Genomic DNA, 14,084 nt, shown 5'->3' with positions numbered 1-14,084 from the left:
TTGGTCATTTAATGAAGTTAAAGTTGGCTAAAGTAGGGAGTCATAACTTCAAGTGTATAATAGTACATCCATTTGCTCATCTTCTGATGTAAAGCCGAGGCCTTTCCTTTGCATAAGGGTCCAATGATTACAGTTTTATTTTTGCATAAATCATACCAATAATAACACATGGGTACTTTTTATTTATTTATTTATTTATTTTTTGTGGTACGCGGGCCTCTCTCACTGCCGTGGCCTCTCCCATCGCGGAGCACAGGCTCCGGACGCGCAGGCTCAGCGGCCATGGCTCACGGGCCCAGCCGCTCCGTGGCATGTGGGATCTTCCCGGACCGGGGCACGAAGCCACGTCCCCTGCATCGGCAGGCGGACTCTCAACCACTGCGCCACCAGGGAAGCCCTGATTTGGGTACTTTTTAATACCTTCTGATCAGTCAAGATTTTTTTTAAGGTGAAATGAGGACCAAAATAAATAAATCTGTGAAGCAATCTAAGCTCGGAAATTTTCTTGAATTTTAAGTTATCCCAATATTTTATAATTTTCCCAACCACAATTAATTTAAAAGTAATTTTTATTAGTGGCAACCTTTATCAAATCTTACCAAAGCATTCAAGCTAATTTTTGCAGAAATAACCCTTCCATTTTAGAGCGAAATTTCCTGGGTTTATGTTGAATTGTGTATTTACAGCGGGAAGTAGAGCATGCAGACAAGGTTGGCGCAGGCAGAGAACTCAAAGGAGAGAGCAGAGGCCTGAGAATGCCAGGGAGCAGCCCCCACTGGTGCTGGGCCGAAGTCAGCTTACAAGAGGGATGGAGACTGTGAAGGGACCCGGTGAGTCACGTAAGTAAAGGTTAATTAAGAGCACTTACTGTACTTAGAGGTTCTTTTGGATGCTAACTCTGAAGCAAAATCAAGTGGTCTTTCTACCCATAAAATACAGCCGTAATTTGAGGATATTACCAAACATTAGCACAGCCACTGAGATGGTGTGGCAGGGAGCTTAGAGAGCAGGGTCAGCCGCTTTTCCTCTCTTTCCTCCCATGTACTCCAATGAGAAGGTCAGAAAAGAGAAGACAGGAGCACTAAAAATATTTCACATGATTCATTAAGAGATTTGGTCATCAGGAAATAAAAATGTCAACTATACATGGTCACAGTGTTTTGGAAAGAGTGTATGTATGGATTCTGTCTTGCAAGAGTTTTTGGCACTTTATATTTTTCACTGAAGACTGAACACTAAGTGTTTTGGCAACAAATGGCACCTAAACTGTGAAAAAAGGATTACTGTATGTGATCAATGTGGTGATGATAAGCATAAAAATTTAAGTACATGTTTCTTGTATACTGAAACTCCAAATACCCAAATGCATAGATTAATAATACAGGAATATTTAAAATAAATTGAAATATTTCTGAGAAGGTAATAGAGGGTTTTAAAAACGTAACTAGATAGTCTAACACGTTGTACCTTACATGTGCTTGGTTTCAATTAGAGTAAGGCACTCACTGAAGGATGGACTGACCCATGCTGTCAGCTGCAACAGGCATGCATCATTACTGGCTTAATTAAAGTTTCAGTACTGATTAAAATGTTTTATTATTGTATTATCCTAAACTGCAGTGGTCTCCAACCTTATTAAGGGATACAAGAAAGATATAATTCAGGAGTTTCAGTTGCATAATTTAATAACCCAGCTACCGTCAATTTTTTATTTAAATAAGTTTTGATAAAAACCAAGTATCCTTCCTTGAACCCAACATGACTGATAGTGTAAAACTTCTTTTTGAATACCGCTTACGTAGTAGCTGAATAGAAAATCATTTGAACATGTGATATATCCATCTTCATGTCTACAGTGATTTACTTCAACACAATTGCAAGGAGAAATATTTAAATCATTTCCAACTGGCATGAGAGGTGAAAGTTAATTTCATTAGCCATCTTGATTTAATTAAATACACAATATGCTTTTATCAGTAACTTTTACATGTCCCTATCATTAGACATTAATTACAAAAGCAATTATCAAAAAATTTTTGAGCAGGTACAAGGTACACATAATCCTCTTCGTTGTTTACAAATAAGCATGACTTAGAGGCACTTGGTTACCTTTGAGTAAGAAAAAGAACCACCTATCAAGGGCCCTCACAGTAAGTTTGGAGACCACAAATCAAACTTGGTATGAAAATGCTCTCTGCCAAAAATATCATAGTAGTGAGTTAGTTAAGATACAACATTTTAAAAATAGTAAGACTTTGCAAGGTTCTAGGCTGTAAAAAATACAAAGGCTAAAAACAAAGAGTTTACAAAATTTTGCAAAGCCAGTAAATTTGAATGAGTAAGAAATGAAGAAGAATTTTCTTACTTGCAGGATAGATTAAATAGTATCAACAGGTTTTAAAATAGTAACACTATACAGTAACAAATTCCACTCAGCTACATAACATTTCTGCTGCTTTAAGGACTTACAATATGGAACTTGTAACACTTTTCTGTGCCCAGCATTAAAACATTCATGCACATGCCCGTGTACACACATACACACATTGACACATACTACTGAAGTGCTACACATTACATTTCAGATGGAGCACAACAAAAAATTTTAGATACATATGAAGACTTAACATGATGTTTTAAAAAATATTAAAAGCATGACAAATTAAAAACATTATAAAATTTTTAGGTGAAACATGACAATAGAGAGCTTTTTAAAAAGCCACCAGTTGGTCTTCACTAGTGAAAAAATATTAACTAATTTAATTATGTATCCCCTCAATTCAACTATAGCTGTTGTAAGTCAATTAAAAATTAGAAGTATTTCAAATCTTGAAACAGGCTCTAGATTTCCAACATGATATGCAGCTGTTCAGGCTACCTATGGAACACTTAACTGTTCTCCCCAACAACAAAATTCTAGATCACTTTTAGAAAGTTGAAAACATTTAGGCTAAAGAACATTAATGAAACAAGACAAAGACTGAAGCATGTATAAGATAACTTTCAAAGATGGTAACGCTTGTGTAAACATTTGTAGACTTAATCATATCACAGCTTTAAGGTACCGGTTACCTAATTACATTTGAAACATTATCTATTGAGTTTCATTATGATGGAGTTTCACATATCAAAAATAGAGATTAAATAGAAAGCTCGGTTACTTGTTTCTGGATAGCTTGTAAACGTGGAATGTTTTGTTCTGAAACACTCTAGTGAAGTATGCTGTGTAGGGGGGCAGGTTTCTTTTTATCTCTTCGCAAAAGCGAGGGTGGCCTGCAAGTTTCAAATCTGGATCATTCTTTCCTGGGCCATCCATCATCTAAAGCCAAAACAAAACCAATACAATTTGGAAAAAAATCGTATTTACAAAAGACAAACAGAAATAGGAATAGGGATTGGGTTTCTTTAAGAATGACATGCTAGTGAACTTAAACTGAACGAATGTCAATGGCTGCTTGGAGGCCATCTGGTCCATGCCTTTCCCCTTTGGAAGTGTGATCCAAGGCTGAAGAGCAGAGTTCGGTGTCAAACAATGTTCACCTTTAATGGCAAAGCTAGAAGCAGAACTTGGATCTCCTTGTCCTGAGGAACATACTCACCATTCCCTCTCAAAAAATGAAACACAGAGAAGAATTACTATGACCAGAGAAAGTTCTGCAACTCATCAGATGGCCTAGTTAGAAAAAGTTACACACAAAGCAAAATTTAAATGTATTTGGTCTGCACCTCCTCTGAATTCAAGATAGTTATGGACAGTTATTTTTCCTTGAGCAAAAATCAAATCTCATTTTCTTTGCCTCAGCTTTATTGAAGCATAATTGACATATAAAATTGTATATATTTAAGGTATACGATCTGATGATTTGATATACATATACATGGTGAAATGATTACTACAATCAAGTTAACCAATACATTCATGTTGGTCAAAGGGTATAAACTTGTCGTTATGAAATGAGTAAGTCTCTGGTGACCTAATGTATAGCTTGGTGACTAGGGTTAATAATACTGTACTCTGCACTTGAAATGTGCTGAGAGAGCAGATCTTAAGTGTTCTGAATCTCAAATTCTGTACAGTCAAGGTTTTATTTATTTATTTTTTTCAGATGTAGGCTAGGTTTATCACTTTTCCCCCCCACTCATTTTAGAAATATCTATCAGCTTTTATACCAATAATTACAGCACACACCACCTCTAAAGGGTGAAAATCTTACGCTTTCTCTACCTGAGACCTGGCATATCTCCGAAAACATTTTCCTCAGAAAGAAGAAAAGAGAAGTAGCTTGTTTTCCTGCTCAGGAGTGTAAGCTTGGCCATAGAAAGCCATCTTTGTGGAAGTGTGCCAGTGGACGAAAAGGGACACCCAACAAGAGAGCAGGGAGAGGAGTGAGATTCTACCACACAGGCTGTGGGGGTGCTGGGTTGGCGCACCGCCCTCATGGACACTCGTATCAGCCAAAATGATGCTTTGGAGCAGAGGTTTTAAAGGTTGAGGTTTTTTCACTTTAGTAGCAAAACCTTAAAAAATAAATTCTATGCAGAGCCTCATGACACAGACCAGCTGAAGACAGAGTTGCTCTATTTGGTGTGACAGTGGGGACAAGAGCTCCCCTTCCCATCTCTCCCGCCCCTCCAGCCCCCGTGGCAAGTCACTGACGTGCCAAGGCAGGGGTTCTGCAGAACGCCGCGGAGGTGAATGCTTGACCCATCGTGCAATTCTCCAAGGTATAAAGGCAGTTACACTGCTTAGGGCTCACACTGCACCCCCTCCTCCCCAGGGGACGCCCCGCACGGGGCGGAAGGCATGCTTACGTGTCCGTTGGCGATGTCCAGCAGGTCCCGCAGCCGGCAGCCCCGGCGGTGCCTGCGCTCGTAGCAGATGCTGTCTTCCAGGATCACGTAGTCAGTGCCAAAGGACCTTAGCAGGGCGTGCACTTCCTCTGGGGCCCTCTTTGCATATATCTGATAGACCTTCAAAACAAGATAAAAATGGAATAGGGCAAAATACCACTTAACTGCTGGGAAGTTCGTCAAGGACTATCTGTTGCAACCTCGCACAGGGGTGGAGCCTAATCGCAGACACCCTGCTCCCCTCACCTCTTCCTGTGCAGGCTGCTCGTTCACCTGCAGTCCTGGAGTGTATGTGAGAAATTCCCAAAACAAAAAAGTTGTTGGGATGGGGGAGAGTGAAATGCTGAATACATCTGGATTTAGACACCAAAGATTCAGGAGGTATTGAGTTATGAATATATTCACCAGTAGATGCCGATTCTAAGAATGCTTCGCCAAGGTAAATAATGCGATTAAGTAAATAAAACACAGTCTCTACCTTTAAAAAGGGGACCTTTAGACTAAAAGGGTCCATTAGGGGTGGTGGTACAGTCTGGAGGCACAGATACTTGTAAGGAGACCCAGCTTCTGACAGTGGCAGTTGGGGAACAGGACCCCCATAGGGTCCCTGGTCCCAGGCAGGGGCAGCACCCTTGCTCTACTGCTGTCCTGCTGCACTCAGCTTGACCAGGAGACCCTACACTTTATCTCTCTTTCTCTCGTCCTTCCTGGAGGAAGAGCAACTTGCAGCGCCCAGTGGCAGTTCAACAGGAGGCACGCCTTCCCAGTCACCACCAGCTTCACACACGTTAAGTAAATACACGCAGATGGTGAGTGGCCTATATCCTGGGACTTGGCGCTGGGAAAGGTAGAATGGGGTGTGTGTGTTGGGGGAGGGGTAATGAAGAGAGGTGCTGCTTCCTCTGTCGTCCACTGATTTCTAATGATATGTCTCTGACTTAAGAGACTGGGTTCTGAGAGCCTAGGTCAGCATGTCTTAACGGATATGCTGAAATGGTGGGGGGTTATCTGCTTCTATTGCTAACACTGTGAGGTCATCCTCCCTACAGTCCAGCACCAGCCTCAGGCTAAGGCATTCCAAGGATTTGAAGGTCATGACTGAAGAAGGGCACTAGGACCTTCAAGGTTATCAGTTTTTAGGGCATAAAACTCAGCACCTAGGCAGGGACTGGATCTCGGAGAGGATGGAACACAGGACTCCCTGTGCCTCTGACATGTCTCTATCTGCATCTCTCTCAAGTCAAAGTGGTGGCCACCTCCCAGCTGAACTTTGGGTTCTGGTGATCCAGGTACCCTCCGATCCTCCTCTAGCTAACTCAGGGCCATTTGGAACACTTGGGCTAGTTGAAAAATTCCCATTTTAGCAGGAATCTATGTTAAGATGATTCTCTTAAAAATGGAGTATTTAGTAAAAATCATTTACTTTTAGGCTACTTAAATCTCACCCCCCAAACAAGACTTTTCAACAAATTTTCAGCCACCAAGATTAAGAAGTGACTGATATAAAACATTAAAAAGTTTGAGGGACTTCCCTGGTGGCGCAGTGGTTAAGAATCCACCTGCCAATATAGGGCACATGGGTTTGAGCCCTGGTCCGGGAAGATCCCACATACTGTGGAGCAACTAAGCCAGTGTGCTACAACTACTGAAGCCCACGTGCCTGGAGCCCATGCTCTGCAGCGGGAGAGGCCACTGCAATGAGAAACCCGCAACCAAGAGTAGCCCCCGCTCACTGCAACTAGAGAAAGCCCGCAAGGACCCAACGCAGCCAAAAATAAATAAATAAAATCAATAAATTAAAAAAAAAAAAGTTTGAAACCACTGCTGGCGAGGACTAGGACAGGTACACTTCTGTAGCACTGACTGGAGTGTAAATTGGCAGAATTCGTACAGACTTGGTAATTCCATCTCGATTACAAATGCCCACATCCTGTGACCCAGCAACTTCACTTCTAAGAACCTCATGTGTGGATAGACACTTTGTGCCTGTGCAGAGCGATGCTTATACAGGCGTATCATTTGGGAAATTGCTGTATAATTGCAGAAGACAGGGAAACAACCTAAACGGTCAAATAAAATTTGCCATATCCACGTAACAAAATATTATTCAGCTTTAAAAATGGCAAGGAAGCTGTCGATACGCTGATGTGGAATGATCTCCAAAATACATGAAGTGCCAAAAAAAGCAAGATGTAATTAGTTCTTTTGTAAAAAGGGGGGAAAATAATATGAATTCATGTATATATCCACACACACACATTTGTATATACATAAAATTACCGGTAATGTTATTTGCCTCCTGGGAGGGGAACCAGTACCTGGAAGACAGGGGTGGGATGGAGACTTTTCACTATGTTCTCTTTTGCATGCTCTGAGCTTTTTTAACTGTGTGGCCGTGTTGCCTATTCTCTCTCTCCCTCTCTCTCTCTCTCTCTCTCTCTCACACACACACACACACACACACACAAGAAACAGCCCATTAAAAAATGTGACCAGTATGTCTCTCCCCCTTTTCCTTCTCCAGTTCAAAGCTCTGAGGACTCTGTCCTCAAACACTCTGCTCTGTACATCTCAAGGTGTTCTCCTCAGTTTACTCTTCTACCCGAGAGGAACAGAAGGCCGAAACAGCATGCCTTTAACAGACGGGGCAGGCCAAGGTCTAGACTCTGGAGACGCAAGTCCTGACAGGCACTTCAGCTCTGCCTTCCCCTCATAACCTGCAGGAAGCAGGAGCCCCGGCTTTACCGGACATGAGCCAGCCGGGAGAGGCACTCACCGCTTTGGTTCGCTCTCTCAGGCTGTTGTCCTCGTAGTGTGGGTGGTTGGTTAAGGTCCTTCCCGTGCACAGCTTGACGCCGGCCAGTAACTGCATGCTTCCAGCAAACACAGCCTTCCTCGGAGTTTTAGAGCTAAAAGAAAAAGGTCATGAAGAACCTAGGGGCAAGACAGGAATACAGACGCAGACCTACTAGAGAATGGGCTTGAGGATATGGGAAGGGGGAAGGATAAGCTGGGACAAGGTGAGAGAGTGGCATGGACATATACACACTATCAAATGTAAAGTCGATAGCTAGTGGGAAGCAGCCGCATAGCACAGGGAGATCAGCTCGGTGCTTCGTGACCACCTAGAGGGGTGGGGTAGGGAGGGTGGGAGGGAGGGAAACGCAAGAGGGAAGGGATATGGGGATATATGTATATGTATAGCTGATTCACTTTGTTATAAAGCAGAAACCAACACACCATTGTAAAGCAATTATACTCCAATAAAGATGTTTTATAAAAAAAAGATTTTAGAGTCTAAATTAACCTCACTGCTAAGGCTTCCACGAAGATAGCATCACACACTCAGGATCACCCAGCTATTTTAGGAAGGGCTATGAGTCGGGAAGAACACAGGAGGCTGCTCGAGATTCTGATTTGCACTCAAACTGTTTTATGAAATTTTTCGTGTCTGTTTTTGACAATGACTGGGAAGCTTCTCATTTACTGTTTTGATGGGTTTACTCTTATAATGAGTTGTCTTAGGATGTGGGTATCTCCTGAGTCTTCTAGGCTAAAACCCACAACCCTCTCCTGCTCTTGTTCCAAAGAGGCAGATTCTAACATGAGGCCTTAGAAGACTGCCAGTGCTTTTTGTATTAAACTTAACTCAAAGGGCTGCCTAGAGTAAAACAAACTATAAAGCCAGAAGCTGCAGTTGCCGTGAGTCAATTCCAAGGGTTTTTGGTTAAAACAAGAAAAAAAGATCACAGATATTACTATAAATTACTTTTTAGAAAAAAAGAATTAGTAAAAACAAAAAAACACGGAAAGAAGATTCTGAACTAGCAGATATCTTCTTATCTTATACTCAGTATGAAGATGTACAATATTTCTGATGCAGAAGCAGAAGTATTTTATGTATTCCTTTCCTTTAGTCCTGATTATGAAAGACTACATGCATCTTAAGGAACACAGGGTATTCTGGTATTAAATTAAGATCTCACTTTCCAATTATCACCAAGCTGTGATTCTCTGCCTCTCCATGGGATGCGAGGGACAGTGATGGAGGGCCAAGGAAAGACTTCCTGATTTCTGTGAAAGCATTTTTCCTTTTCCCCCGGAAAAAAAGAATCTTAGTAGTTCATTTAATTCCCTTCCATTTTTTTTTAAAACCTGGGAGCCACCTGCAAATCAACGAGGTGTCGTTTTATTGTGAAGAACATACAGCTGTTCCATGGACTCTGCTCGATGCACCATCTCCGATACAGGCCCAGTAGTCATATGCAAGGTATACTCACCCTTCCTGTGTTAACAACAAGGAGTGTGTGGCTGCTAGGGTGAGTTAAAATGATGGACATAGTTTTTTTGAGAAGGAGTCTAACTGAAATCATTAAAACTCAACATACTTTACAGAAAAAGCCACAGCAGGCCTTCTCCTCAATGTTTCTGGACATTACGGCATGAAACTTGCTCTAGTGTTCAAGTTTCTAAGAGAAGCCTCATCATATTCACATATTCCACGAGGATGTTCTACTTACTCCATTTTAATGCTAAGACTACAGCACGAATGCCACCCAACAAAGGCCTCTGGATGTCTACAAGCAAGGCATCCTACAGCTCAAGCTGAAACAGTTACAAGTAATTTACTTTTGGAAAATGCAAGATTTTCTAACAATGACACTCTCGTTCACTCAAATTCCAATAAGCTTTAAGTGATGAAAAAAAGTGGATAGAATTACAAGGAGCACACAGGGAATGACACAATCTTCACCCTCCCTTACTCCTGTCAGACCCCAGAATGGATTACAAGAGAAAAACTTTTATGTGAACTTGGCTGAGCTTCATAGGGTGTCATCATTCTGACAACCAGACCCAGGAAACACAGGCATAAATAGATGTCTGCTCTGTCCCCCTGAACCAGCAATTTATAAGGAGTTCTTGACATGTGTCCCATGTGGTCAGGGAAATAGGAGGGTTTAAATGAAAAGAGGTGCACTGAGTTCCTCAGTGAAAGGTTTATATAAAAATTCCATTTTATTCAATGAATACTTACTAAACGCTTAGTCTGTGCCATATATACAATGCTGCCCTCATTTATAGTGGACCGTAATTGCTAAATACAATAAATATGAACAAATAAAATTAAAGAAAACGTATCACTATTTTTCCAAACCAGTCTTCTTTCCTTCCGAATACTCTTAACTGGCACAAACCATTCTACTGCAATAAATTATAAAATTAATGCCACAAAGTGGCTGCCTTTGGGTCCTCTGAACCAAAGAGATTTAGAATGCAGGGAGAAGATGAGTCTGGTCTCCATGTCTGGCAAAGCATGAGGTAGAGGGGAGAGCTAACAGAGAGAGAACCATCCTGGTCTGTACAGTCTTACTGCCTAAGAGTGCCAAACTTGTCTCTCTTCACAAACAACAAATCCAGCAGCTGAACTGATAGCATCCATTCAAATCTTTAGGCTGTCTCAGCATCGTCATTTTGAATATATAACAGGATTCAGCATCAGGGAGATGCACAGAGCTGTTTCTAGTTGTGGCAGAGATAGATGACTGGCCTGGTATCTATTCATGGCTAATGACGAAGGTTTCTCACGCCCCCCCCTTCCTGGGCCATCATCACAATACTTTGATGACTTATACAGTTCACAAAGGTTTAAAATGTCAAAAATCCTAAACTGCTTGCTGGGCAGTTATAAGGTTATGCTTTATTCAGCTAAAAGTTATTACGGAGGGCCTGCTATGTGCAGGGCTGGTGATACCTGGTCTTCAAGAAGCTTACTGGCTAAGAGACTCAGCTCTCATTACAGGCAAACACTTCAAAACAAGCCCATAGTTAGTCCACCACATACCGACGACTGCTTTCTGTGGGCCTGCAGCTATGCTGGAAATGGAACACATCAGACACAGTAAATACGGCGTCTCTCCTCTGTAGGCTCTAAGAGCACTTGCTGCTCCCTGCCGCCCCAGTGGGTACGGTCCCCAAGGCAACAGCAGCCATCACCAGGTGAGCAAGTCATGTCACATGACTGCTTAGAGGAGTTGAGGAAAAAATGGAACAAAGTTCATTCGATTGTGACAAGTTTTAACGTTTGGCCTCATTAGTAGAGTCAGGAAGTTTAAAAGAAACGCAGTCCGTCTCAACTGCCAGTGCTACAATCCTCTGGATTTTTAACAGTCTTTCACTAAAGGTCCTTGGTTTTATTTTAAATAGCAAAATACAAGTACCCTAATGGATTAGATACATTTCTTTGAAAACGACTGACTTCCAAGCATACTAGAGATGATGTTTATTCACTTGATTGTCTAATTTGGTTGTATATGCTAGCCCTATGGTAAATCTGGGATATTTAACTGCTCTCTTAAATATTTAAGTTTATCCATAAAGCAAATGCAAAAAGTAAAACAAGCAAAGTGAAACAAAATGAAAAAAAATCACATTTTCCTAGACTTTAAAAACCTAGATTCGCAGTATTTTACATTCTCTGTGGTAAACTCAGTAGGCAAAGGGAGAAGGGATTCTTTGTCTTTTAACTTAAAATGTGCAGTATGACAGATGTATGTTCTTCCTTCAGATACTTCTGCTGACACAGGCTGTGGTCTGTGTCTAAAATAGCTAATGTGCTTTTATCCACTGAATGACACTTCTCTATTATAGAAAAACAAAGCAATTTTTACCAATGTTTGAACAAATGATGTATAAAGTGAAAGAATAATTTGTTTTTATAGTTCTCTGCCAAGCTCCATAGCAGGCTGCCCAACCTGCAAACAATTTATTCTGTAAGAAATGTCACTAAATAATGACAAGGACTCACAGGTCAAATGGATTTACATTATATAATTTAAATGTCATTCCAGGAAGACCTGATGGCATTTTGAACAAATAATCTCATTTATTTTTGAAGCTCTACGCTTCAACAAGTTAATTACTGTTGAACTAATGGGGAAACTAAGCATTATAATATAATGCGTGAACATTTGTTTTATCGACACTTCAAAGTTTATAGAATTATGCAAATGCCACAAAATGATTCATTAAGTATCAAAGAGGCTTACAGGCATTTAAGGTCTGAACTTAACCTACATCATGTTTAAAATATACAGTAATTCTCTCTGCTTTGATTAAATGTGAGGGAAGTTTGGTCCATTTTCTCAGGCCCATTGAGAAAATACTGCACACGCAGGCTTCATCACCGGAAAGAAACTATTTCTAGTGAAAATCTCCTAAAGCCAAGTAGGTCAAATGTCACACTTCAAAAGTCAAATCTACAGTCTGTCTTAATTGCACAATGTCAAAGAAATGTTTCAGGAGCCAAAAATGAAACACTCTAAGGAACGAGGTATGAACTACCAATTGCTGTGACATTTGGCCTTGATGAGGTAAACGTGCTTTCTAATCACACATAAAACCTATAAAAGTACCACCTGGGTTTTGCTGAAAGAGATACCAGAAAGTAAGAAAACAAAAACAAAAAACCAGGTTTTTAATCTTTGTATTCAGGAAACATCATCAGTAAAAAGGGGTTAATGTGAACACACACATTTAAATCTGCTGGGAAACAGGGCGTGCAGCACCTTAGTATAACGTGGAAGGCAGGCAACCAGCCCGGTGAACACACGGGCCGGGGTTGTGGAAGGCATGCGGATGTCACCCTACTTCTCATAGGGAAGACTCTGGGGGCCTGACTGCAACAAAAGATCCTTGCTGATTAAAGAGAATTTAATCCCGAAGCATCAACCATGAAGCCCCAGCATCAAGTACACGAGGCAGACTGGGAGATGGCGGTAGCTTCTTCTCAACACTTTACGCAAGAGTTGCCCTGTGCCAAAGTGGAGGGTCATTTGTGTCCCCTCGAGTTTCTGCAGGTCACTGTTCCTTGTTCTCACTCATCCCGGAGGGCAGGCAGCCATCCTGTAAGGGAAGCTGCGCTCCCACCCCAATAGATGCTGTCACGACCGCCCTGACAAAGGACAGATGTGAGTGTATCACTTTGGTTATTTGAGAACAGAAGCAGACAGGATGGGGAGGAGGTGTTCCTCACTAACAGTGCTGGGTGGGGACCAGAGGTCTGGCTGCTGCCTTTAGACAATTTCAAACAGATTTTTAGATACACTCTGTATCCTTAGCCCACAGCCTTTTCTCTAGCACAGCTCAGACCTACTAATATCACAGACACTGTGTGACTAATCAAGGTAGTGGAGTGAAAGTAGAAGGTCATACTTTATGTTTTAAAAACAGAAGAAATCAGGGCAGGTTAAAAGAATGATAAATGCATGCACTTGTGTTTGGAATTGAAGTCTACAGACCAGAGCTGATTTAAATGTTGATTTAAACAAATACACTTTGTGTCTAAACAGACCCTATTTTGGCATACATTCATCATCACTTAAGCTTATTTCACAAACATGCCTAGCAGTTATTTTGCAAAAACAATAATTTAGATTTGAAGACTTTGAAGGGAAAACAGGCAAGATTAGATCACAATAGAACCAACTTTTTGGAACAATACAAATCCTTCAGTTGCTGAGAATTTTTAAAAAGTGAAAAGAGTAAGTCTACATACAGGGAGAAGAACTGTTAGTAAAAGGAGAATGTAAGAACAAAGACCACTTCCCCAAATGCAGAGTGAAAGATTATCTTCTTTACACATGGAATAAGCTCTCATCCATAATTTTTTAGAACCAGAAATGTTACTTTAAATAATTTTCTGTGAGCAAAAGCATGAAAATAAAGGCGTTACAAAAAGTATATCCTGTCTGACACAGCCAAAGACAACTCTGCTAGGATAAAATTTTAATGACACTACAATTAATTCCTAAAGGGCTGGGGAGTAGAGGTGAGATGTTTTAAAATGTCAATCCAAGTAGATCCAGCAGATCTGCCACCTTCAGGATTCTACCAGACTGGGTACCCTACACCATTCCTATCAATGGTGCAATTTGAAAAACAGAAAATATCAGCCTCACCTTCAGATGCACATGTCATAAATTTCCAGTTGACTATAGCTAATGCAAAAGTAATTAGCTTTTCTTTATATGAGTAACCCTCTTTTCCCTTACACAATAAATACTGAAGGAATTACTTACTCTATAATTGTCTGCCATGATTTAAAGTTAAATAAATATATAAAGAGAAAGCACCACTTCGGACCCTCAGCACTGAAAAGATGAAAAATTATACTCATTGCGTCTAGTCAACCCAGTCCAACATTGGGACCAAAGCCACATATATATTTTAGATAC

General features: G+C 40.9%; 1 protein-coding gene across 3 annotated transcripts in view; it reads right to left on the bottom strand.

The window, feature by feature from the left end:
• Nucleotides 1-298: 298 nt before the first annotated feature.
• The window catches only part of DPY19L3 (dpy-19 like C-mannosyltransferase 3), a 72,957-nt gene continuing 59,171 nt past the window's right edge, over nt 299-14,084 (bottom strand). For all 3 annotated transcript variants that reach the window (XM_024734073.1, XM_024734074.1, XM_024734076.1), the window contains 3 exons: nt 7,628-7,760; nt 4,813-4,971; nt 299-3,319 (listed from right to left, as the gene is read on the bottom strand). In XM_024734073.1, the coding sequence (XP_024589841.1) occupies nt 3,158-3,319; nt 4,813-4,971; nt 7,628-7,760 (454 nt within the window). In that variant the 3' untranslated portion in view covers nt 299-3,157. The remainder of the gene's footprint in view (nt 3,320-4,812; nt 4,972-7,627; nt 7,761-14,084) is intronic.

This window comes from Neophocaena asiaeorientalis, unplaced genomic scaffold, assembly GCF_003031525.2.
Source record: "Neophocaena asiaeorientalis asiaeorientalis breed wild unplaced genomic scaffold, Neophocaena_asiaeorientalis_V1.1 scaffold280, whole genome shotgun sequence".
Taxonomy (NCBI): domain Eukaryota; kingdom Metazoa; phylum Chordata; class Mammalia; order Artiodactyla; family Phocoenidae; genus Neophocaena; species Neophocaena asiaeorientalis.
This window is presented reverse-complemented; position numbering and strand designations above follow the sequence as displayed.